The sequence below is a fragment of the Alligator mississippiensis genome, chromosome 1 (genome assembly GCF_030867095.1).
Source record: "Alligator mississippiensis isolate rAllMis1 chromosome 1, rAllMis1, whole genome shotgun sequence".
Taxonomy (NCBI): Eukaryota; Metazoa; Chordata; order Crocodylia; family Alligatoridae; genus Alligator; species Alligator mississippiensis.
This window is the reverse complement of record NC_081824.1, coordinates 191,624,581-191,650,387: the sequence shown is the minus strand read 5'-3', so window position 1 is coordinate 191,650,387 and position 25,807 is coordinate 191,624,581. Positions and strand designations below refer to the sequence as shown.

The following is a 25,807-nucleotide window of genomic DNA, read 5'->3' as shown; positions in this document are numbered from 1 at the left end:
ATTTAAAACAGGAAACAATTTACTGTTGTGTTTCATTAGAAATGTATGAATGGTATACTGTTCTTTGTTTTTTGGTTGCTGTTTTTTTGTGCAAAACATGAGGAATGCTACCAAGAGATTAGAAATTCATCCTGTATAGATGGCTCAGATTCCTACGGTGTCAGTTTTCTGGTATTTGATAAGACACACAAAGCAGTTGTGAGAGAAAGCATGTCACTTGTATCCATGGTAACTCCTAAGATATTTTGGAACTCGGAGGGATAGAATAAGCCACAGTAATAGGTCTCATTATAAGGGCGAAAATACATAAAAGGTTCAGGCATATGCTTTTAATTAGTTGCTAAAAATAGCTAGAATCAGAGAAGATGCAATGAAACAATATTTCTTACTGTTAGAAATAGGCAACATTTGAAATCTAAGATGCGCTTGATTGACTTTTATCTTGCCATCTTATGGGTAGGCAGACTCTGAATACTAATAGATTTGTTGTGGTTTCTTAATCATGCTTAGTACATGAGAGAGCATGCTGATAAAAGCCAGCCTAATTCTCATATGACTATAAGTTTTAGAAGTTGCATAGCAATGATCATTCCTGTAGCTGTGATGAAGCTTCTTATGAATATCGTCTGCAGAGCTTTTGATTGTGTTTTACAAATGCACCTCTGGAAACATAAATTTATTATGTGTCTTGCTGCAGGACGATATGAGGTGGTTTAAAATACAGATCAGTTTAAAACCCCAAATCCATTATTTTTTTAGAACGTGATTTCAGTTTTTTGTTTTATAGAAAAAGGGAGGGCTAGAAATTATGGAGAGAAAATACAATGGAAAGTTTGAATGCATAGACTAGAATTGGAACCAAGATTGGAACCAAGACGAGATAAAATAAAAACAGACAGAAATGTAAGATATATGTTATTTGAATATTTTTAAGAAAAACATTTCAATAAAGTGAGTTCTTCTAAAGTTTTGTGTTTGAATTATGTTGTTTTTAAGGAATCCATCTTGTATTGCAGTGCAATTCACCACACTATTTCTTTTCTGTTGCTATAGAAACTAATTCTAGTGCAGCTGTGATCGCTTATCAAAATTCTAACATTTCAATACCCATTTCTTATTTTGAGTTATTTAATAGCTTTATCTTATTTTGAGTTAAACTAAACATTTCATTTTTGGTGAATTGTTGACTGGTCAAAATGTTAATGCAATGTTGTTGATGTTTTTGTGGGGTTTTTTTCTTTGCAATCTAAGCTACCATACTATTGTATAATTATAAGAAAATGAAGGGGTTTTTTTTGTTTTATCTGCTAAATTTTAAAGATCTATATTTCCCATCCAATATAAACATATTGTAATAGATATCACTTTATATGTCTAATATTAGCTACACAGAATGCTTCATAAACCTTAAATTGCTTCTAAAGCTGAAATTTATTTATGAAGGGCTTGGTTTTGTAGTGAATTTATAGTTACACTGACACGCATCTATAGAGTTATTACATTGTTACCTGGAACCAGTATGCTTTTGTTCATTTTGATGAAATGAAATTCTTGATGACACTATATATTCAATCTAAAATTAGGTGGTAGCAGGATTTATTGCAGTTGCATTTGATCCTTGCAGAATCCAAGTTTATATCACATATGTTAATGAATCAAGTGAACCTTTTCTGGTCCACATTTTGTTTTTATTTCATTTGTTTGTTTGGTTTTGTCTTTTTCATTTGACAATCTACCAATATGACTGGTAGGCTACAACACTCCTGGCAGTTTCAAGAACAGACTAGAATTATTGCATATCAGAAGTGAACTGCTGTGATAAGTTGTGTAGGGACATACATCTCAGATTGCTCTGCAGGCTTCCTCAGTCTGGCTGGAGATAGAATGGCAGCACTGCACAGGGCAGTCCTGATTTTCTGACCCAGGACATTTTTACATGTGCTCCTGATGCACATTTTTACATGTGCTCCTGATGCAGTGCCAGGTGCTTTTAATTAGTAAGCTGGACTAATTAAAAACGCCTACGCGTCACTTGCATCAGCAGCGCAGTATCCCCAGGTTGAGAAAATGGCAGTGATGCGCTTTGAACAAAAACACATTGAACATGTTTTATTTCAAAGAGTACCATCGTCACTTCCCCAGCACTGAGATGTGCTGCGCTGCTGATACCTGGGGCGAGGCTGCCAGAGTGCATCAATTTCAGTGCTTCAGCAGACTCCATTAACTGAGTCTGCTCTGATGCTCTGGGTTTCCACTGCATCGGAACAGGCTTCCTGCATGTGTGTAATAGTCTCCAGAGACTATCTCTCTGTAGCGCAGTGTGGGATTCTGAAGGGGGTGTGTTCTGCTCCCTGCTTGACTGGAGCGGTAGAGTCCACCAAGGAATGAACTGTCTCCTGGGGGTGGGGACTGGGAGCAAAGCCCTCTGGGATGCTGAAGCACTGTGCCATAGCTTCTCAGAAGAGAATATGTATAGACATTTGCTCTTCTAAGGGAAACTCTTCTAGGAGTGATGTAGCCCTAGTTGTTCCCAGGTTATTTTTTCTCCTAGAGTGGCCATTTTTGCTCTGGGAAAAATGTTCTGAACATTGGTACATTCATGGGAGCAGGGGCTCTCCCAGAGCAAATGAATGTCTCTGTTTGGCTGTAGACTGAATCTTAAGTCTTACCTATGCCGTCAAATTGATGATTGGTAGAAAATGGATAAAACTGGTATGTGTAGATTGAGCCAAAATGATGTTATGGTAAAAGTTTTGTAACAAATACTGAAATGTTTTAATGGTATTTCTCTAGATAATCATTTAGCTTCTGAACGAGTGTACATTAATTTCATGTAGAGTGCAATAAACCATTTTCAATTTTGAAATTATCATACAAACATTTTGCAGCTGTAACTGTCAGACTTTGATTACTAATTAGCTGTTTGTGCACCACTTTCAAATCTCTTATTTAACAAGTGGCATCAAATAATAATTTCAAATTAGGTATATACAGTTTTGCTAACCTAAGACAGCTCTATCAGAGACAACTTTTAATGTCCATGCATGATTGTAGTCTGTTACACAGAATATTAAGTATAAAATTTTAACTATATTCTCAACTTCTGACAAATTCACTCATCAGTTTCTATCTTGTAAGGTTGAATTTAGGGAATGGTTAGCATTAAGGCTGCAGTGTGACTCCTGGTTATCTAGTATGCCTGCTCGTTTCATTAGATGTAAAGGGAAGGCTGGTGATCTGAGCTCCATCTCCTGCAGTATTAAGAAAGCTGAGGCAACATTCTTGCAGCACCTTTAAGCCCTACAAGCTCAAGCTCTTACTGTCCCCACATTCTCAGCAGTCCCCCCATTGCAGCCTTTTGGGTGATGCAGCAATTGGGTATCTTCACCTTGCAAGTTCAGGTTTGTCTAGTCCTATCAGGATTCAGGTTTTGAAGTACTTCTTTAAATAGGCAGAGAATATTGGATTTATGATGTCAGATCTGACCCAGTGGTTCATGTAATCGGACTTCCTGTTTTTGATAATGGGAGGTGTCAAGTGAACCAAAGGCAAGTGCAAAAAATCTGGGTTATGAGAAGGGACCTATGTAGTTTCTTTTTCTCCTTCTGATATCTCTGACCACACAAAAAGCTCAAATATATGCCTAGTGCAAAAGAGTTAGTTTTGGGGACCAGTGTGAGGCCAGATTGAGTAGAGCAAAGAAAATTAACACGGTTTTTCATTCTTTGCAAGCAGTGTCTTGTCCCTTGGTTCCTCACCTCTTTTGTGATGGTTTAAAGATTTTGCTTTTGGCAGCATGAAATGTTGGATCCTCTTTGCAGCCCTAAAATCTGAGGGTTTTTTGAAGGGCGTATGTGTTGCCAACAGTAGTCTGTCAGGAACTTCCTGTTAGCAGGAGATTCTGCTGATTCTAGTCATCTCTGGTATTTGGGTCTCAGCTGTTGTTTGGTGGGACTACCAGATCTGGCTTTAAAAAATGAGCATCGAATCCTCCAGCTTGCTTTTCTCAAGAATTGTTTTCAGCAGTCAAGGCTGTGCCACCAGGAGAGAAAGGGGAAAAAAGTTTTATTGTAGGTACATTCTCATGCCTAAGTAGACAAGAGAGTTTTCTAAAATAAACTGATTAACCTTGGCTGTTTATATGCAACTCAATTTATAAAGCTGGTGTTCACTCAAGATCCCTGAGGATGGCTTAAAGACTCTTCTCTCTGAAAACTGATTTTTGTTCTCTTTGGATATTGTGATTATATCTATACATGCTGTCTTGCTAACTATTATTTTTACAATAACTTTTGAAATGATAATATTTTTAAGAAATTAAAAAAAAAGAAAGTTCATGCTTATCTGTAATATCAGAGATGTGAATCAATATTGTGTTTAAAAAAAAAAAGTAAAAGTAAATTCCAGATGATCAAAACAGGAATCATTCTGCCTATGCTAGAGGAAAGCAGCTGGCTGCTGATTATGTACCAATAGTGATATTCCTACCCATCAAAAGTGTCTCAGATTTCTCTTTGGAAAAAAAAAAACCTTTTCACTGGTGTTGGCACCAGAGTTTAAACAATATTATTGCTTAATATTCAGCTCCTGTATATATCCTTATCTGACTAGGTGCCGGCTTTCTTAGATTAGAAAAAGTTTTTTATAACTGATCTACATGCTCTATACCATTGATTCATCTCATGTTTTTTTCTGTTCTTTCACTCTTTTTCCTCTGTCTCTTTTGTCTTTTTCATGTGTATTTGGAATTTTCTATCTTCATTTGGAGAATGAAAATAGGGGGGTGTTGGCATGGGTGGTGAAAGGGTGAATGCCACCATTGCTATGATTTAACCACTCACATGTCTACCAACTCATTTGGGTTGGACACCCCTGTTCTATGCAATGCATGGAGAGAGTTAGGCCTTTTGGAATGGGAATTACAATATCTATCACACTGTGCAAGGAGATTACTAACCTGCCCAACAGGAAACTTTCTGATATCTCAGCCCTATTTGCAGTTAGGTGCTTTTCTATAGCTGTGAGCCAAAGTGAGTGAGATTGAGGTTCACTGCCCAAGACTCAGGTGCTGAAATTGTCCCTTTGGGTACAGACTGTCTCAGCCTTTTCTTTAAAGATGCCATCATAATGCTATCACTGTCACAGCCCACCTTGGCCTGAGTTCTAGGCTCTCCTCTGTCTAAGGGGTTTCAAGCCCATATCTTTTACTTAACTATCTGGTTATGGCTGGCCTGGATTGGAGATGCACTCCATCCATCTTCTGGAAGCTGTGTGTACTGGGGAAAAAAGAATTCAAGTTTTATTGGGGGAGAGAGTAAGCAAGAGGTGCATGAATTCTGTTGCCCAGTGAGGAGAGCACTCTTTTGGGACAAATGAGACCTGGGTCCTGATACCTGCACCTAAGACTGCTTATGAGTTGTTTGCATTAAACAATCTTTGGAAAACGTTGTTTAAATGGTGTTGGGGGCAAGGATTAGAATCCAGGCCACCACCCCCATGCCTCTCCCCACTACCCCTCCCTTCATGTCATGTGGTGAAGTCTGTATTTTTCGATTCTGAGCTGTTGAAAGAAAACCTTGCTCAACTTAAGGGAAAAGCAAATCAGCTAATGAACTCTTCTGTAGATAGGAGGATTTGTGGGAGCCTTTAGAAGATGGGGGGCCTTTTAGAACCACAGCACTGACCTTTGCTACTGGAGCTACTGTAGCCACTGATTGTAGTTATTTGTCATGCTCTGTGTGGACTATGGGCTTTGACAGACATTCGGTTTCTCCAGGGAGTCTCTCTGCTCTCTCTGGAGAAACCACGAGTGTATAGAAGTTCATAATTTTTCTCCCAGATTAAAAGTGGCCACTGGGAGGAAAAAACCCAAGAACAACCCAAGTGAAGTGGTTTCTTAGAGAATAGCTCTTGGTGACAGAACTTCTGTACAGGCAGCAGATAAAGACCTGACCTCTGTAATCCCAGGGCACTTTTACGTGTGCTTTGGGGGTACAGAGGCGGCATTTTAATTAGAGGAGCTCCAAGAGCTGTTCTAATTTAAAGTGCTGCAGTGTCTCGTGTATCAGCATCCCCACGCTTCAAAATTGCACCGCTTGAACTAAAATTATCCAATGGGCTTTAGTTCAAGCATCCCCTGCCACCATTTTTAAGTGCAGAGATGCTGATGCATGAGATGCAGGAGGCTGCTGGAGCGCGGTAATTACTACACTCCAGCAGACTCGATTTAACAGAGTCTGCTGCGATGCATTGTAAATACAGCATGTCAGAGGAGCCTCCACGTTTGTGTACAGGCACCTCTAGTGTGCTTTGTTTCTCCTTACTCTTCCTTTCCCACAGGGGGAGGGACAGCTGTCAGTCTCAGCCAAGCAGGGAGGAGAATGCACTCCTTGAGTGCTTTGACCTGGAAAAGCCCAGCACTGGAGTACTTAGGGAGTGTATTGTGCTCCCGACTTGTTCCCTGCCTGAATCACATTGCAGCACTTGGGTGCCAGGAAGCATGCAGGCATATGCCCTTTCCCCTCCCAACAGCATGCGGGAGAGAAAAGATTGGAAAATTCTTCTGTGTAGGGCAGACTCTACCTGCATCACCTCTGACCCTGATGATCCCTGCTTATATTCACTTAAAAAAAACAGCTCTAGGGACCCCTGGCACCCTAGTGTCTACACTGCAAGCTCTTGGCTTCTCTGTCTGAACTTCTGCACAGGTCAGTTTTTCTCAGGAAAACAAACCAGGGAGAGTTGTCCTGGATGATTTGAATGTGTGTATGCAGCCTATGTCATGCTCCATGTGGAATAGCATTAGAAGGGAGGCAAAAAGGACACTTTTACTTTGTCCCAGTCCTTTCTTTTCCTGTCATACGAGTTGACTCCTTTCAGTCATCCTGGTTCAAAATTTGTTCACTCTTCAGTTGAACCTCACAGCTTCCTCCCTATACTGCCTGGGTGCCAGCCAGGGATTCACTGAGGACACAGGAAAGATAAATTTTCTGCTGTCAGTTCCAGTGTCTAACCCCATTCTTCACTGAGGCAGCTGGGAGCAGCCATTTCAAAGGAAGTTTTTTATACCCTAGTATAGCAGCTGGCAACCATTTACAAGCCATGGGCTGGAACAACCCAGCTCCAGTCTGATACTTGCTGTGGGGTTTGATGGCACGTCAGTGGTGTGGGGGCCAAGCAGCTGGGAGCTGCACCGGTGCTGCTGCCCATTCTCCTTGTCCCCTGCTCTCTGGCTGTGGTACAGGTACAATTTCCAGCCAATGGACAGCTGCACCCAGGCAACTGGAAGCTGCATCTGTGCCACCACTGCCACTTCTCCCTGCTCTCCACCTGCTCTTCTTCCCACCTGTGCCCCCACTGCAGCTAAGAGGCCCCAGGAGTGTGGGGAGAACCTTCTAGCTGCTTGGTGCAGCTCCTTGCTGCCCAGCCCTGGTGCATGCATGGGCAGTGGCAAAACCCTCCATCTGGATCCAGTTTCTCTACTGGCCATCTGTTACTGACCTGTGCTCTAGCATGCTAGGGATGGAGCATATACAATCTTCTCAACACAGGAGCTATGAGAGGCCTGAGCCTTCACAGTGAGGACAGAATCTTCAATGATTTTAGCTGGTAAGCATCAATAGTAAGTGCTGGTAAGATCTGAAGATCAGCAAATTGCAATTTCAAGGCTTGTAACTTAACTGCATTAAGATTGATTTTTATGTGGATACAAAAGACGGGCCTTGGGTAAAGGCCATCTCCTACCATAGCATTTGGCAACTCTTGTGGTGGTGGGCTATAATGATTTTGCTTGAGTGCAAGGCTTGCTGCCATTAGGACCCAGCCATTGCTGCCACCACTTCTACCCACTGCCCCACTAGCTGGCCATGGCATGGATAAAGCCTATTGCCTAGACATGGTAAGGCAAGGTTTCCCCCTCACCACCACAACCACTGAAGGCCCCTGGATATGTGAACTGGATCCAATGGCTCTGTGGGCTGTAGGTTGCCAACTCTGGTCCTACTAAATTTCAACTTCCTGATACAGAGCATAGAAAATCTAGAGGATTTCAAACAAAAGGTCACTAAAATATAGGAAAACATCATATTTTGAGTCACAGGCTCATTGTTGAAAATAGCAGAAATTATTTGGCTAAAATTTTCCCCAGATAAAAAGATTAACCAAGGGCAGAGATCTGGGATGGAAAATTTCAATGCAGAAAAGCATGTTTTAAATGAGAACAGACATAATGCTGGAGATTGCTGGACAGCCTTTTAGGCAATAACATCACCTCAGTCTAATTCTGAGCGTACACCAGAAACTAAATTTATTGATCACTGTAAGTGTTTTGTGCCATTTTGTGAATTTCTTTGATTTGGTAGCTTTTGGAGAAAATAATATTTTTCTTCTAATATCTTTAAAAAAAGATGGAAAAGATTAGTATTGGAACAAACCATTATATGTTAATAGACAAATATTCAGCATGCCTGAATAGTAACATATACAAACGATAAAAACTAGCTGTCCTGTGCATAACACTAGGGAAGACAGGTGAAACCAGAGTCTAGATTGTATCAACTGAAGAAAGAACATAAAACAAGAGGTGCTATTACATAAGGCAGCATTGTTGGAAGAACTATCTTCAGTACTTGTTACCATCCCCAAGGAGGAGTATTGCTGATTAAAGGTGCTGTGTAAGACAGCACCACTTCAATCTGGAAAATTGCTAGAAAAAAATTAAGGATTTGAACATAAACCTCATTGACAAAGAGGAGAAGTTATAACGTCATAGAAGTTGTATAACTTTCCAAACCAATTTTTTGGTGTCATCAATTTCACACTGATAAAACGGTTGGATATTAAGTAAGTAAGTCCTGGCAGTGCTTAGCTGGACTTCGATCATATAAAGCACTGTATATATAATTGTTAACTGTTTTTTAGAAAACTAAGAATAAAATTAGAACTCAAGAACTAAGTCATGTACAAGTTAATAAGTATATATTATAAGCTATCAGGAATACTAGTTGAGTAGAATATAGGTGAGTTTGATTAATTTTTGCTGAAGAGTGATATTAGGAGATATGGTGAAAAAACATGACAATAGTAATGAAAATTGTTAAAAAGAGGCTGGGTACCAAATAACTATTTTTCATTCCTCTCTTGTATTATGTATTTTTACTTATAAAATGTTTGGTTTTAGCTCATTTTGGCATCTGAAAGCTTAGAATCATTTAATTGATTCAGCACTTTCATTGTTTATCCCTTACAGAAATGATATGTTTCAAACCATCCATCTAGGCAAATCAAAAACACTTTAATAAGCAGCAGTTGCTGCAGAATTTAATAGAAAAATACAACATACTCTTCTGGCTCTCACATTTTGTCAGTAAACCAAAACAAGCTACAGTTCTATAAGCTTGCAGAGTAAACAGATAAAAGCTAAATGGAATGTATTATGCCAGCAATAACAGTCTTAGTAGTAGTAGTTCTTTCACTTCTGAGAGAATATTTGAAACCAGCTCTCAAGAATTTACATAAATGACACTTAGTATTTCTGAAGAATCTGATGTTCTAGATAATAAAATAATTACTTGAGCATTTTCATTTAATACTAATAAAAAATCAGTATATCAACATTCTTGGTATTACATTGTATCTACACTTGTGATTTTAATGTGCACTAACCTATTTTAATGCACATTAAAGCATCACAGAAACTGTGGTTTTGCTAATGCACACTGAAGTATGCTAATATGCCATTTTCTAGTACATCACAGTGGAGATACTAAATTTAATGCACATTAGCAAAAGTGCATTAATGAATGTGTAGATACACTTGCTTGTATTTACATAAATCCAAGATGTCTTTGAATTTAAAACGACCATCCAGTAGTTAGATTCTATACATGGAAAATTATAACACATTGAAAATATGGAAACAGTGGACAATAAGCCACTGTGGGGTTACAATGGATAGTAAGCCAGATATGAGCCAACAGTGTGACCCTGTTGTGAAGAAGGCTAAAAGCATACTGAGCTGCATTAGTAGGAGCATTGCCAGCAAATTGAGGAAAGTGATTATTCCCCTCTACTTGGCAGTGGTGAGGCCACATCTGGAGTACTGGGTCCAGTTTTTAGGTGGAGAAGAGAAGACTCGGGGGATTTCGTGATAGCCTTCAACTACCTAAAGGATGGTTCCAAGGAGGATGGAGCTAGACTCTTTGTTCTCAGTGGTGGCAGATGGCAAAAAGGAACATTTGTCTCAAACTGCAGCAAGGGAAGTTTAGGTTAGATAGGAAAAAAATTCTCACTATGAGGCTAGTAAAATACTGCAATAGGTTACCCTAAGTGGTTGTGGAATCCTCATCCATGGAGGTGTTTAAGACCCAAATAAGTTATCTTGGCCTGCAGTGGCTCAGCTCCAGTCAGCCCCAAGTCTGGAACCAAATCTGGAGCTGAACCACCACCTGCCCTGGGCCAATACTTGAATCCAAGATGAGGCTGTTTTCCCCTTTGCTGATTAGGGGGGGAAAAAATCTTGTCTTGGATTTGAGTGAATATGGTATGTGCATGACGATCATCATTGAGTATAGTCTCCTATTATATACAAAACTAGCTGAAGTACCTGTTCTTCACCTGGGTTGTTATTTTCAAAATTGCAGTGTTTGTTTATTTTCAAAGAACTTAGTAAAATATATTTAGATTTAAAAAATTGTTTATTTTTAAAGAACATAGTACTATATATTTAATATATAACGGGGAGCAAAAAAAGGCAAGCATCTATATAATAATGACACTTGAACTGAATTCACTGCATCCAAAATGGAGTGGTACCAGTTTATCTGAGAAGCGAAGTAATCCCAGTCAATAGAAGCCCCAAAAAGGGCCAAGTGAAAAATAACCTGCCTGTAATTTACCTCGGGTGGTAGTCAGTGATTTTGGAAAGTTTAGAGTAGATAGGACAAGCCTTTCCCAAGTTATAAGTGAACAGACGGACACTGCATATATATAATATGAGACTAGTGGAAGGACCCTTTCTTTGCCCAGGTCGTCATTTTTGTAATTGCACTGTTTGTTTATTTTCAAAGAACTTAGTGTAACATATTAAGGTAAAAATATTGTTTATTTTTAAAGAACATAGTACAACATATTTAACATTTATTATTTAATGTGAAGTGACATTTCAAATGACATCCAAATGAATGATCTTTATTGTAGAACTTCTTTGTTAACAATGTTCGTGGTGTTTCCTGTTGGCACTAGTATATACAACCCTCTTCGACTACCAATTGTGGAGCAAGCCACATATAACTGTCTGTGGGAAAAGCATTGCTCCCTTAAATAGTCACTGGAAGCCCCAAAAAGGGACAAGTGAAAAATAACCTGCCTATAATTTTCTTTGGGTGGTATTCAGTGATTCTGGAAGGTTTAGAGTAGATAGGACCAGCCATTCTTGAGGTATAAGTGAACAGTCATACATACAGACATTATTTTATAATAATGACAGTTGAACTGAATTCATTGCATCCAAAATGGAGTGGTACTAGTTTATCTGTGAAGCGAAGTAATCCCAGTCATTGAAAGTCCCAAAAAGGGTCAAGTGAAAAATAACCCACCTATAATTTTCCTCAGGTGGTATTCAGTGATTTTGGACCGTTTAGAGTAGATAGGACCAGCCATTCTCTAGTTATAAGCTAACATACATGCAGACACAGACATGCACTTTATTTTATTTCTATATCTAGATATAGATATATATAGATTAGTCTTAAAGTTAGGTTAGATATTAGGAAAAACTTAGGCATGCCTACTGACTTCCAGGAGTAGGAAGTCAAATTCAGAATGAATATGAATAGGAAAATTTGAGAAGCGAGGATTTTTGAGTGATATTTTTTCTATGGTGCCAGCTGCATGGTTGGAATAGACTGAAACAAGCTTTTGAATGCAGTGCATTCTTCTTTAGGTGTATATATGAATAGAAAGATGTTTTAAATAATGAGGTAAGGAAAAAGGCCATCACCAAAATTATTCATACATACTGTTTAATGGGCACAGTCAATTAAATGCATGTTCTATCCATTTTAATTTACTATTAATACCCTCTGAATTTATAAAGATAATCAGTAGTTACTGTACTGCAATTAACAGAAGAGAACTGTTCAAGTGGATGGCTTTCGAATGTCCAGATACATTACATTCTCTATAATTTAGTAACTTACATGGACATAATTTCTTTTGTAAAAATTAACATGCCAAGAAAATCCATCTCATTGTGAAACAACATTTTTTTTCATATACACACATGTAGTCTTTAAAAGGAAGAGAGCTCCAAGTCTTCATTCAATATTTAATGTTTATATTTTATATTCTGCTTGTGATGTTGGGTTATTTAGTCAATTTAATATTTTGGATGGGAGAAAAGTTCAAACATGAAAATTCCATTTGGACTGTCTCAGCTGCATACCAGAAACCTCTAAGGGTATTTAATCATTCAGAGTGAAAAAAAGGTTTCTTTAATTTTTAAACATGTATTTCATTTTATGTTTTATTTAAATTGTCTCAACATTTGCATAGAACCCCTTGAAGGATTAAAATTTGAAACTTGCATCAGATAAAAAATAAATAAGTATGAAGAATACCATGTGTCAAAAAACTACAGGAAGATTGGATGCCACCAAGTGTGAATAGAAATGTGACTTGCAAAAAATTGTGAATTTATAAACAATGTTCATTGTTTAAAAAAATCATGGGACTGGGTTTACTATGTAGTATACAATAATGCAGCTCTCCCACAATGTTATGAATATTTTAAAGAAGTAATATGTAGGAGGAGCTCAAAAGTAGCCTTCAAAAGTGTGCTTTACTGCAATTTACAGACTAGGGAATCACCAGGAATAAGTTTTTGGAGATTAATGATGTAGTCCTATAGAGAACTCAACCTATTGCACAAATGCAAGATTCATTGTTCTTAAAACATCTCAAATGCCTATTTGGCTATGTGGACATTACAGTTTATTTTAAAAACCTCTAAATTTGAATTTTTTTTCCCCAAGATTGCTATATTATGAATAAAAACCCAAATGCATATTGCTTGGGCCGTTTTAAAAAAGGGATTGTCTGTCTAATTTTGGGCATCAGCTGGAAAAACTGAGTAATAGGACATAAAATACTGAAAAACTTTGTGCAAAATAGTTGAAATTGTGAAGTTCTGCATTTGCAAACATTGAAGCTTACCAATAATTTCGTAGACACAAATGTGAAAGGCAGGGATCATGAGGAAGTTAAACTATTAACAAATGAGGAGGTGAAATGTATTTTAGGGGTTTACCAACAGAGCTTTTTTGGGCCGATACTGACGGCCAATGTTTAATGAACCATATTGGCTGATACTGATCCAATTTTGATATGCATTCCCACAGCTTGAATAGTGGCATCTGGCCAGTAAGTCTGTTGTGGGGGGAGGGGCATGGGGCAGGGAAGGGGCGTGGGAGGGCAGATCAAGGCCCCTGCGGTGAGGGAGCAGGTGGAGCAGGGGCAGGTGATGCCTGGGTGTGGTGGGGCACAGGATTGAGCTGTGGCTCATCTGGGGGTCGTGGGGATGGGGGGGATGGGGCAGCTCCTGCTGCTGCATGCCCCTGCCCGGGAGGGCACGGGGAGCGTGTACCTCTGGATCTGCATGCCGGGTGGGTTGGCTGCTGCTGTGGGCTGGGGCCAGGGTGGTGCCAGGCTCTTCTCCACAGGGGGGCTGGGCCAGGATGTGCTCACGGTGTACATCAGAGGCACTGGGAGTGGGGGCTACAGTGAATTTTGGAGTGGCTACAGTCTTCCCCAGCCCTCCCTCCCAGCACGACCACTGCCTGCCCTGAGTGCAGCCCGGCCTAGCCGCTGCCAGGAAGATCCTACCACAGTCCCAGCTCGCAGTGACAGCCCACCCTCGCCCCATGTGCAGATCCGAGGGCACGTGCCCCCCATGCCCTCCCAGGTTGCATGCAGTGGCAGGAGCCGCCCCCGCTACACTCCCAGGATGAGCCATGGCTCTGACCCATGCCCTGCCCTGCCCCAGCTGGGCAGCACCTGCCCCAGCCCCACTCCCTTGCCATGGGGGCCTCAATCTGTACCCCCCCCCTTCCCTGACAACAAACTTACCAGTTGGACCCGGCTGCTTTCCATGCTGCCGGGCTGTGCTCTTGGTCACCTGCATGCTGCACTGAGGCTGGACGCATGCACGCATCATTTATCGGCCACACTATTGGCCACACCAGACCAAAAAAAGCCAGTTGCTGATTCTGTCAATTTTCCTCATCCTGGTGCCAATCTGAAATGGGACTGATGTATCAGTGTACCTCTGATAGATTTATAAACCAACATCAATAACAAAAAAAGCATTTTATTCAGAAAGTTTTTGCAACTTGAAAGTGTAATCCCACTCTGGAAAATAACTGGAATTTTTCTTATTTTAAATATTTATAATTTTTGTATTTATAGCAGTATTTCACCTGACACATTTTGCTACCACGAAATTGTATTGAATACCCACTGAAGACAGTGGGAATACTTTTGCTGATTCTGGTTGGTTTTGAATCCGTGCCTATTCAGGAGCTGTTCTTTTCACCTTTAGTAAGTTTTTGGGGTTTTTTAAGTTTGATTTTTCACTTTAGCTGGCAAATAGCCGTTTACATGCTGTGTCTTCTGACTGTAGCAGCAGGCTCTCTGCTTTTACCCGTAATTCTTGCATTGTCCATTCAATGGTATCCTTCAAGAATGGCCAAAATCCCAAAATGTTGTTTTTATATTAAATGTTGATCTGGTTGGTCTGATGCACTTTTGTGATGATAAAGATTTTGTTTCTGCTTAATTCCTACAGAAATTGTCCAATGTCTTATTTTCAGTTTTGTATACTACTACTTTCTTATGTGATCTGTATCCATCAGTGCTTGGTTTGTCTTCATATAGCTCTCTCAGTACTTTCTGACTTGCAATATTACATACTTAGGGAGAGCCATTTTAAAAAAATACAGCCACTAGGATAGGATATATCCGCAGAATCTGTGTGGTAGCAGTTGGTCTGCCTTAATTTTTAATGGTTTCTGCTACACTTTTGTGAAGGGGTTGTTTAAAATGACTTGTTTCATTGTCTGAGAAAAGTGCCCATATTGTCTCTCTTTAATTGCTGCTGTAGTATTATTTGGATTACAGATCTGTGTATGATTCAGAAGTACTATGTTGCTGATTCTCTAGTTAATATATTGTACAGGAAGAGCCGCTTATACTAGAAAAATAGAGGACCAAATTTATCCCTGAGATATCTCCGTGTAATTTAGTGGAATTGCACCAAAAATGAGTTAGGCCTACAGTGCCAAGCAGTTGCTAAGGCATGCTTGTGTTTGCTTGCAGTCTCTTTTTTGGGGCAGAACTCTATCCTAACAGATCAGGAAATTTGTGGCCAGTCAAGAGATTATCAGCCTGATTTTCAGAAGCAGTGGATTTTACTTACAGTTATAGCTGAAGTCATGAAGGAGGGTGTATCTTAAAATTCTGCTGTCAAATGTAGAAAGATAGAGAAGTGTTTTTAGTGAGCATATGTGAAAGGCTTCATTTTTCACACCAGTTGTTATAAAAGGATGCAGCATTGCTAATCCAGCTCTAGCCAGATTAATGCCACACAAATAAAATTAGCTTTCAGTAGAGGAGGAGGGAGTTCTACTTTTCTGACTCCTGGAACTTTGATAAAGAATTGAACAGTAGACATGGCTATATATTCTGCAACGTTGATCATTTCCATACAATTTAAACTGAAAAGAGGTTTATACTATTAGACAGTTTTTAACACACAAAAGTTCATCATTTACCAAAAAAAAAAGGCTTAATTTACATTGAAAGTCGTTTTCACTGTAAAAAAAAAATTCTGTAAAAGTGTTGGTTATCCCTTCATGTTCATTTAACAGCTTCTTTGATTCTGAAGTAGTCTATCCCTGTTTAGACAAATGTGTCCTTAGATTCTCAATGGTGACAATCAAAATCTTTTTCTAATAGTTTATATTGTATTTCTCTGTGGTAAATTGGTTTTATGAAATAACGGTTACTGGCAAGTAGCATCTGCTTTTCTGATCTATATGAATCACTGTGGCTGGTGAACAGGATTTTTTTTCTTTTCACTTCTACTCCAGATATGTTAAGAGCACCTCTTCTGTCACAGAGTCTTAGGCAGTTTTCCCATAGGGATATATAATGGAGTTCATCAAACTGAAAAAAAATGAGTCATACAGTCATTTTATTTACTCATTTAAGACAATAATGGTGCTGATAGTTACCCAGACTATGGAGAGTTTCATTTCTCTAAATTGTGCAAGAATTACTTAGGAAAAAAAATCATCATAGACTTTATCTTTTGAAAAAAGAAATTGAGGCATAGCACTATAGTAATTACGGTCTTATTTCCTGTTGTTTATAGGCTTTTTGCCACTATGAGTTGTAGAAACTTTAGAGCTTGAGATATAGAATAGTATTAGCAGCATCACTTGTAAAGTAGAAGCCCTCTTACATAGTAAAGCTTGTCAATACTGTAATACTCAAAAAGTATTAATTAAGATTTTAAAATGGTATCCAAATGGCATATGTGATCATCTATCACATATCTCTGTATGTGATAGATGAAAACACATATCACGCATCCCTAAAGATGTAAGCTTTCTGGTTTAGAGTTTACCTTTTTCATGGAAAATGCAGGTACTACTAGAGGGGATTGTGGGAGACTGTTCTAGGACTTAAACACTTGGTTCAGTGGAATCTCCACTGCCAGGAAGAGGGGTCAGACACTAGCTCTATGACTCTAGTGAGGCCAGATCTGTTCTCTGGGCTCAGCTGGTCCCAATCAGAGAATCAGGGCAGTTCATCCCATGAAGCTTCACAGAAACAGGTGTCACCTGAAACAAATTTGGATCAGTGCCCCTGGCACTGGTTACTAGGGCAATCAAGGCAGACAGTTTGCTGAGCCTTTAGGCAACAGGTCCCACTTGCTGTAGTCTTTAAAGCAGGGGTGGGCAAAATACAGTCTGTGGGCCAGATCCGACCAGCAAACTGATTAGATCTGGCCTGCAGCTGGACACCCACCAATTGATTGTATCTAGTCTGCAGCTTCCCCCCGGTGCTCCCCATAGAGTTGAGCACTACCCAGGGAAGCCCAGCCCTTGCCCCAGCCAGTGTGCACAGCTTCCTGGCAGGGCTACTCCTGCTGTGGCTGCAGCTGCCCAGGTACTGCTCAGTTCCCCCTGCCTCCAGTGGCTCTTTCTCCTTCTGCCCCTGCTGTGCCATTTTGGGCAGCAGGTAGCATGGGGAAGGGCAAAGGCCGTGGAGGTATGTGCTAGGCACCACATGCCCAGCCAGGTGGCTACTGCCCTAGCGCACAGGGCTCCAGCTTCCAGCCTCCTTCTACCCACTCCACCACCCACAGATGGCAGCTCACCATGCTGGGTGATTAAAATATGTTATAGTAGATGTTTGATTTTTAGCATATGATTTGTGTTTTATCTATACTTTGTTAAAATGATATCTTATGAAAGATTTTATGTCTGTGGCCCTCAACAGCTCACCAAAACTCATTAAGTGGCCCTTCAGCTGAAATAATTGCCCACCTCTGCTTTAAAAGCTAGATCCAGCCTTCAATACTCTGTCCAGGAAAAGATTTAGGCACTTACTCTTGACCCTGGTGCTCTTCCTTGCTTCACTTATAGATCTCAGGTTTTAACTCTTGGCATATTCTGATGCCAGCTTTGTCTCCTGACTCAAGTTCCAACTTGTGGCATATCCTGACTCACAGCTCCCTTGGAACCCAGTCCCTGGACTTTACCTGTGTGTCAGGGGTCCATCCCTGATTGCCCACACCCTGATCCCTAATGATACCTGGCATGCATGCTTACCAGTCCAAAGCCAAGAACAGTCTCTAAACTCTGCCCACCTTGAACAAGCTAAGATTTTGTGGGATTTAGCATTTGAGTCTTCTTATAGCAATTGGGTAAGCATCCACCAAAGGAAGCTTGAGCGGAGCCTTATCTTTCCTCACAGCATAAAATAAATTTCTGTGTAGTGAGAAAAGTGAACAATTTTTAAGGCTCTGGTAAATGAAGGAAGAAATAATAATTTTGACTGCGTCCAACTCTGGGCTCCACAATTCAGAAAGGATGTAGAGAAGCTTGAAAGAGTCCAGAGGAGAGCCACATGCATGATCAGAGGGCAAGAGAACAGGCCTTATGAAGAGAGGCTGAGAGCTATGGGACTCTTCATCCTGGAGAAGCATAGGCTCAGAGGGGACTTGGTGGCATCCTATAAGTACATAAGAGGTATGCATCAGGAACTGGGAGAATGTCTGTTCATAAGGGCACCCCATGGGAAGACAAGGTCCAACAGTTACAAACTCCTGGAAGACCGTTTTAGGTTGGACATAAGGAAAAACTTTTTTATTGTCCGAGTCCCCGGCACCTGGAATACACTCCCTCCAGAGGTGGTGCAAGCACCTACTCTGGACACCTTCAAGAAACATTTAGATGTCTATCTTGCTGAGATCCTTTGACCCTAGCTGTCTTCCTGCCCTTTGGGCAGGAGGCTGGACCCGATGATCTTGCGAGGTCCCTTCCAGCTCTAATATGTATGAAACCTATGAATAATTTGAGAGTCCCTTGGTGAAAAGTCCTGTCTCTAGCTTCCTTGTAATTAAAGTAGGATGTTTAATTTTAGGCACGTCCCCTGATAAACAGTCATACGTGAAGAAGAATCTAGTCTCCAAGGTGGTTGCATTTGAATTTAAAGCTTGTGCTGTTTAACATTGCAGTCTCATTAACCCCATAATCTGATAGATTCTTATAAAATGAATTATAAAAATGTTGCCATGACTTCCGTTATTTTTTTTGTATTAGTTGCATTGGTTAGTTTTATGACCGGTGTGATACACACTTTAAAATGCCTTCACTGTCCCATAACAGCTCCAGAACATATTTTATCTGTATGCTTGAGATTTCTTCCACTTCTGCTAATGTATGCTATATTTTATTTGCACCCCACCAGCTTGCTTTGTAGTGCCAAGTAATAAAGTATGAAACCAAAATTAAAAAATTAAGTGCCTAAAATTAGGCACCTTGGTTTTAATTTACAACTTACTGAGCGTCTACACATGCAACTAAAGCAATGTGAAGCAATGAATTCCTGAGCTTATTGCTCCAGAGTTTATTGCTCCCCAGTAAACCATTTGAATGTGTGCCTGGGACCGCAGCATTTTGAGATGGCTTGGTGCAGCCCCGCCTGACAGGGGGCTCTGGGGCTCAGCCTGCCAGCCTGGGGCTATTCACCCTGCCTCAACATGTTGCATGAGGGCGCTTCAGTGCAGGGCTAGCCGGCAGGCACCCCTTGCATTGAAGCACCCTTGTGCCCCAGCCCCCTGGGGCAGCATCTGAACGTGTGCTGCTGCAGAGTAAGAAACTCCACAGCAAGATAGTACTTGTATTCAGAATTAATTAACCTGCCTCAGTGTTGATTAGTAGGGCTGTGCAAAATTTCGGCAGACATTTTGATTTAGAGGTGTTTTGGCCTTCTTCAGCACCTGAAACACCGAAACAAAACGGAAGGCTCGGAAACGTCTCTGAAACAAAACGAACCCATCCAAAAAGTTTTGGAAATGTTTTGGAGCTGGGCTTGCAGGGAAACAGAAACTAAGAAGAGTGAGGAGGAAGAGTGGGGTAAGGAAGGACTGCTCTGAGCTTGACATCCTTAGCTGGCCAGTGTCTGTGATCTGTCCCTGAGGTCCCTTCCAATCCCAATGCTCTGGGGGAGGGATGGCAGCCTACTATCATCCTGTGCGCAGATCCGGGGGCCTGCACCTCCTGGGAGGAGTCTGGCACAGCCTTGCAGCCCTCCTGGGAACCACAGGCCCCCGGATCTGTGTGTGGGATGACAGCATGCTGCTGGCTGGGGCCAGTGCCAGCATTCGAGTCTGTTCGGTGCAGCCCACGCTGAGCACAGCCGGGGGAACCATGAGAGAAGCCCCCAGAGCTGCCCTGTGTGGCCCAGCCTCCCAGCACTTAAAAAAGCCCCACACTCACTCTCTGTAGCGGGGGCTCTGGGGCCATGTGGCAGGGCCATGTGGCAGAGCCCCCTCTGCGCAGCCCCTACTCCCTGATCCCTCTTCCCCCTACCACCCAGCCCCACCCCTGATGGCCCCAGCATCCTAGCACGTTAAAAAAAAAACCAACAAAAAAACCCCTGCACTCACCAGCTGCAGCAGTGGGGATCGGGGCCTTTGAGGGCTTGTGGCATAGTCCTCCTGCACAGCGTGGGGCAGTGAGGATCGCGCCCCCCCCCCGGTACCTGCACAGCAGCTGCCCTATGGCACGGGTGCAATGTGGCTCGGCAGGGTGTTGTCTGGGAGCTTGGACCGTTGGGACCAAGTGGTGCCGGGCTCTAGCTGACACATGGAGCTGCCCCAGCCCCCAGACAGTATGCGGAGACCCGAAGTGCCCTGCTGAGCTGAGCTGCACTTGCATTGGGCAGCTGCCTTGTGTGGGGGGGAGGGGTGTCAATCCCTGCTGTCCCCCACTGCCCTGCACAGTGTGTGGGGTGGGGTGGGGCTCTGCCATGAGCCCTCAGAGGCCTTGATCCCCACTGGTAGAGTTGGTGAGTGCAGGGCTTATTTTTTTATTTTTTTAAATTTTTTTAAGTGCCGGGACTAGGCTGAGGCCGGGTGGGGGATGGTGCCGGGCAGAGCAGCCATGGGGGCTTCTCCTGTGGCTCCCCCCACCTGGGGAGAGGCAGGCACAGCCAGAGGAGCCACAGGAGAACCTGCAGCTGCCCAGCTATGCCTGCCTCTCCCCGGCCAATCCGAGTCTCCAAAACAACATCGAAAGTCTGAAACAGATTTGGCCAAATCGAAATGGATCAGTGATCTGAAACACTGAAACTAATCACTGTCCTCTGAAATGGCCGAATCTGAAATTGAAACAAGACACAGCCATTTTGCACAGCCCTATTAATTAGTTTACCCCAGCCTAATAGGGGCGCACATATAGACTCGTGACATTTACTGCAGAGCTGATTAGTGTACTCCTCAGTAAGCATCTTGTGTAGACATGCCCACTGAGCAATAATTCCATCTGTTGATTCGGTGTCAGTGGAAGCAGAAGATACAAGGGTGCTGAGCAAAATTGAGCCATTATCTAAAGCCCACTAAAGTCAGGAGTCTTTTGGCTGACTTTGGTGTGCTTTGGTGGTTAGACCAGAATTTCTAACTTCTAGATACTCAAGTTTAAGTCTGTGGCCTTAATAGCTAATGGAATCTGTTCCTGAGAAGATATTTATCATGTTAAATTCAGTGGGTACATTCTTCTGTGTGAGAACTGCCCCAGTGTTCTGCACAGAGGCTGAGCAGCTGCTCAGGGGGTTAAATGCATTCCCTATGAGCCATGGAAAGGAAGTTCTTCATTACTTGCTGGATAAAACTGTGTGCTAAGTTTAATTTCATGCAGGCTAGGAGGGGGACTCCAGATCTTCATATGCATTAATCCATTTGCGCATACTTTGCTCAGCTGATGTGGAGGGACTACAGTTATTATTCTAGCCCATAGGAGCTGCAGCCACTTCAAAGCCAGAAGTCCTCCATCAGGACTTGAAAAAATGGGGTTAATTTTTTGAACCGTTTAACACTCCACCTGCACTGAGGCCATTAAGCTGACTTACATGGAGATGAAATGGGTTATACTCAAGGCAGGTGCAGGAATTTGCCTCTCTCATAACCAGGCCTAGAACTTTTATATCGTTATAACATCTTTGGCATAAATAAACTAGACTTGCTGCAGAATGGATTGAGACTGATTCTGAAGAATAATTGTTTTACAATGTATGAGTTGTATCAGGTTGTTAATGTAGTAAATGTTTTCAGGAGTATCGTATCTATTTTGAAACCTTTAAATGCTGTGTCCAGGTATGTGAATTCTTTTGTTTTTTCTAAAATATGATAACAGTAAATAACCAAATGCAAGAAATCTTTTCAATTCAGGAAATATGCAAGTAAAGAATTGTCCCTTATTTACAGCAAACTGCATTCAAAGAATGAGAAGAACACCTCCGCTGGATGAACTGCAGCCTCCACCATATCAGGATGATAGTGGTTCTCCTCACCTCTCCTGTACACCCTCTGAAGTTGGTGATGGTAAATGTGAATTTTCCCACTGTAGCAACAGCCCAAGATGTTCATACAAGTGCCCAAGTGAGGGAAGCACTGGACATGAAATAGAAAGCTTTCATAATAAAGGATATGAAGAGGATGTACCCAGTGATAGTACAGCTGTCCTTAGCCCAGAGGTAACTGATAGTTTAGTGTTCATATATAGTTAGCATCTTAATGTAAGATTTTTTTGAGACTGTCTTGTTTTTGTTACACATTTTACAACGTATAAATGCGGGGTAATTGCAAAAATCACCCATAAAGAGAGGAATATATTTTGTGAAATAATATAGCAATGTAGTTTTAAGTTTATTTGTGTGCTGATATCTTTTGGTATTTCATTTGAAAGCAACCCCTCCTCAGGATGACTTATTTTATAATTAGGTAAAAAATAGAAACTGCATTGTGATATATTATTGTTTAAAGGGACTAAATAGAAACAGTTTGTTCTTATTGCAATTTTCATTCTATAGCTTAGCAATAAATCGATTTAAATTACATTTCTTTTAGTATCTTTAATATTATTCATGCCTAGGACCACAGCATTTTGAGACAGGTCGGTGCACCCCTGACTGACAGGGGGGCCGTAGGGCTCAGCCTGCCATCTTAGCACATTGTAAACAATCCTGGATTTTAAAATATATATTTTGAGTATACTTCTATCATCAGCAATGTAAAAAATTTGGGGTAAACTTCTCCTTTCCCCTTTTTGTAATTTGTAGTGATTATTCATTAGAAAATCTATTTATTTTTATTATTCAAAATCCCTTGTCCTATGATAGTTGGCTATTTATATTTAAAACTTACAGCTAGAGGTGCACCAATACGTTGGTTCGTATTGTATTGACGCTGATAAAAGGAAAGTTGTCAGTATTGGCAAATTTTTTTTTAGCTTATGTGGCCAATAATGTTGCTGATAAATGCTGTGGAGGGTGGGGTGGCTCCCGCCATGGCATGCACCCCTGGGGGAGGTATTAGAGGCATGTGCCCTCTGGATCTCTGCACAGATCGAGGGTGGACTACTGCTGTGGGCTGGGACTGGGGGCAGCACTGGGCTCTTCCCAGTGGCGGGAAGAGGGGTGGGAAGAGCCCAGTATTGGGCTGGGCCAGGGCTGCATTTGGGCCCAGGCACTGTGAGGTGGCTCTACAGGGGGTTTATGGTGAATTTTAGGGTGGCTGCAGCCCACCCCGTAGTCCCCCTTCCAGTGCTGCCGCTGCCCACTCTGAGTGCAGCCTCAGCCCAACCCCCTTGCTGGGAAGAGCCCGGTGCCACCCCCAGCCCCAACATGCAGCAGCAGCCCGCCCTTGACCTGTACACGGATCTGGGGGGCACACGTCCTCCATGGCTCCTCTGGGGGTGTGCGTAGCTCTGGAATTCTCAACCCCCAGACAAGCCTCTTGCGGCTCTATCCTGCCCACTGTTTCCCCCCCTCCCCTCCCCGGCTGGGCAACGCCTGCCCCTGCCCCATTACCATTCCCTCCTTCGCTGTAGGGGCCTCGATCTGCTCCCTCCATACCCTTTTCCTACTCCTTGCCCCTTCCCGGCTAACAGACTTACCAGCCAGATGCTGCTTTCCAAGCTTCTGGGCTGCATATTGGCAATTGAATCAGTATCCGCCAATATGACTCCTTAATAATCATCCATCGGTATTGGCCAAAAAAATCTTTATTGGTGCACCCCTACTTACAGTCCAAGAGGTTAAGCATCCAGGTTCTAATATCCCTAACTTCTAGTATGCTGCCTTCAAATCAGCGAGTTGAGAGGGCCTAATATCCCTTGATAGGGACTTTCCAGCTTTTGTAGCATATCACTTCTACAGGAATGAACTCCATTCTTTACAAATCGAATGTTACTATATCTATTGTAGATGTCTAAAATGTGCACTCAGCTAACAGTGTCAGTTCTTAAAACAGAACATACCAGTTTCTGAGATGGAAAGTTATGGTATTAATTTATATGAACAAGTCGCATATTTAGTAATATCATAGTTCAGAAATTAAAGTGTGGTTTTACATGTTTAGAGTAAGTTTTGTTATGTGAACAATGTAATAATCTGTTCTACTTAAAAAACAAACAAACAAAAAACCCTTCCATGCCAACAGCTTTTTACCAAACTCTTACATTTATTTAGCTGTTAATTGTATCAGACGTTGAGTTGAAGTTAATGATGTAGAGCATGAAAACACTTACAGCCAAACTTACTTTGTATTAGAAATTATTTATAGGTTCCGCCTTTGTTCAAACAGCCCCCTCAGTGGTCTATAATTCCCTCAACTCCAAAAAAATAAAGTGGCAATAAATACAACTTTGATATCTACTATGTTTTGAGGTCCAAGTTCTATACCCTTAAAACTACTTTTGGTCTCTTAGAAGTTGATCACTGTCCATGATTATGCCTGTATTACCATATTTACTTGAATATAAGATGATCCCCCATAATTAGTTTCTATATACAGAAAATGTATAAATTTGTTAATTTTCCAGTAATAGATTCCAGTTATTGAAGGTTTGCCTTGAATTTGTCCCCCTCCAACTTCTACAGCAGGGAAAATAAATCTGGGGGGTCAGATAGCCCCCTTGCCCATTACCCCCAACTTCTTCTCCTATAACTCATTCCCATCCCCCCACCCCCACTTTGTCAGACGCTGCTCTTCCTGAGCACGTGAAAGTGAGGAGCAAATTTGAAAATACTGTCTTTGAAATAAATTTGCCTGTAGTAATTTGCACATAAGCAAATTACTATGGGTACCCATAGACTTACTCTGCAAATTTTAGCACAGGTAATCCATAAACAGCCTTGTAAGCAGCACTCTTGTACCTACTTATATATAGTACAAACTATGCATGATATTAGTCCAAAGCCAAAAGGCTCATGATTTACCATATTGTCCATTGGGTGGGCCCCAGCACAGTCATCAGTGTTTCAAGCGATAGTGACCCCATAGCTCAGCATTGCTCAGTATGTATGTATATTCCAGATATGCCCCCCCACACGCACACAAAGGATCCATGTGCTAATTAGCCCCCCACTCATGACTGGAACTGGGTTTTCTTGTGAAGTCCTGGGATCCTCTAAAAAGTTATATGTAGGTGAGGTGCAGGACAATCTGGGCTGGCTCCACCTCATGGAGGGCAGGGCCACACTAATGCATGTAACAGGCTGAAAGAAAAGGACAACAGAGGGATTCTGGGCAAACTGTTTGGGGCCCTGTTTTGTGATGTTTGCCAGACATTTAAGGCTGGTGAAAACATAGGTGCTGACTTTGGTTTTTGTTGGTGGGTGTTTGCAGATGTAAAAAATTAAATTAAAAAAATCATGCTTTAGTTTAAACTTGGCACATTTCTGTGTTGAGCCCCGCGCATGCCCAGAAGAGTGCCTATCATGGGGTTCAATTCAGCTCACCTGACATCTGTAAAGATTGGTCACTTTACTGGCTTTTTTTGACACTTTTATCTAATAGCTGATTGAATCAGCTTTAGCTAAAAGCATCAAAAAGTCCCACTGAAGCACCCAATTACAGACACTGCAGAGCCGTGTTGAAGTAACACGCTGCTTCTTCCGGTAAAGTGTGGTGGAATTTCTGCAGGGTTGGGGGGGCATGATATAATGTCTGCAAGCAGAA

At 41.5% G+C, this 25,807-nt stretch overlaps 1 protein-coding gene across 9 annotated transcripts in view; it reads left to right on the top strand.

Annotated features, from left to right (window-relative positions):
* SYT14 (synaptotagmin 14) overlaps positions 1-25,807 on the top strand; it is a 210,520-nt gene that overhangs the window by 139,536 nt on the left and 45,177 nt on the right. For all 9 annotated transcript variants that reach the window (XM_059718210.1, XM_059718216.1, XM_059718230.1 and 6 more), the window contains one exon: positions 22,052-22,320. In XM_059718210.1, coding sequence (XP_059574193.1) covers positions 22,052-22,320 — 269 coding nt within the window. The remainder of the gene's footprint in view (positions 1-22,051; positions 22,321-25,807) is intronic.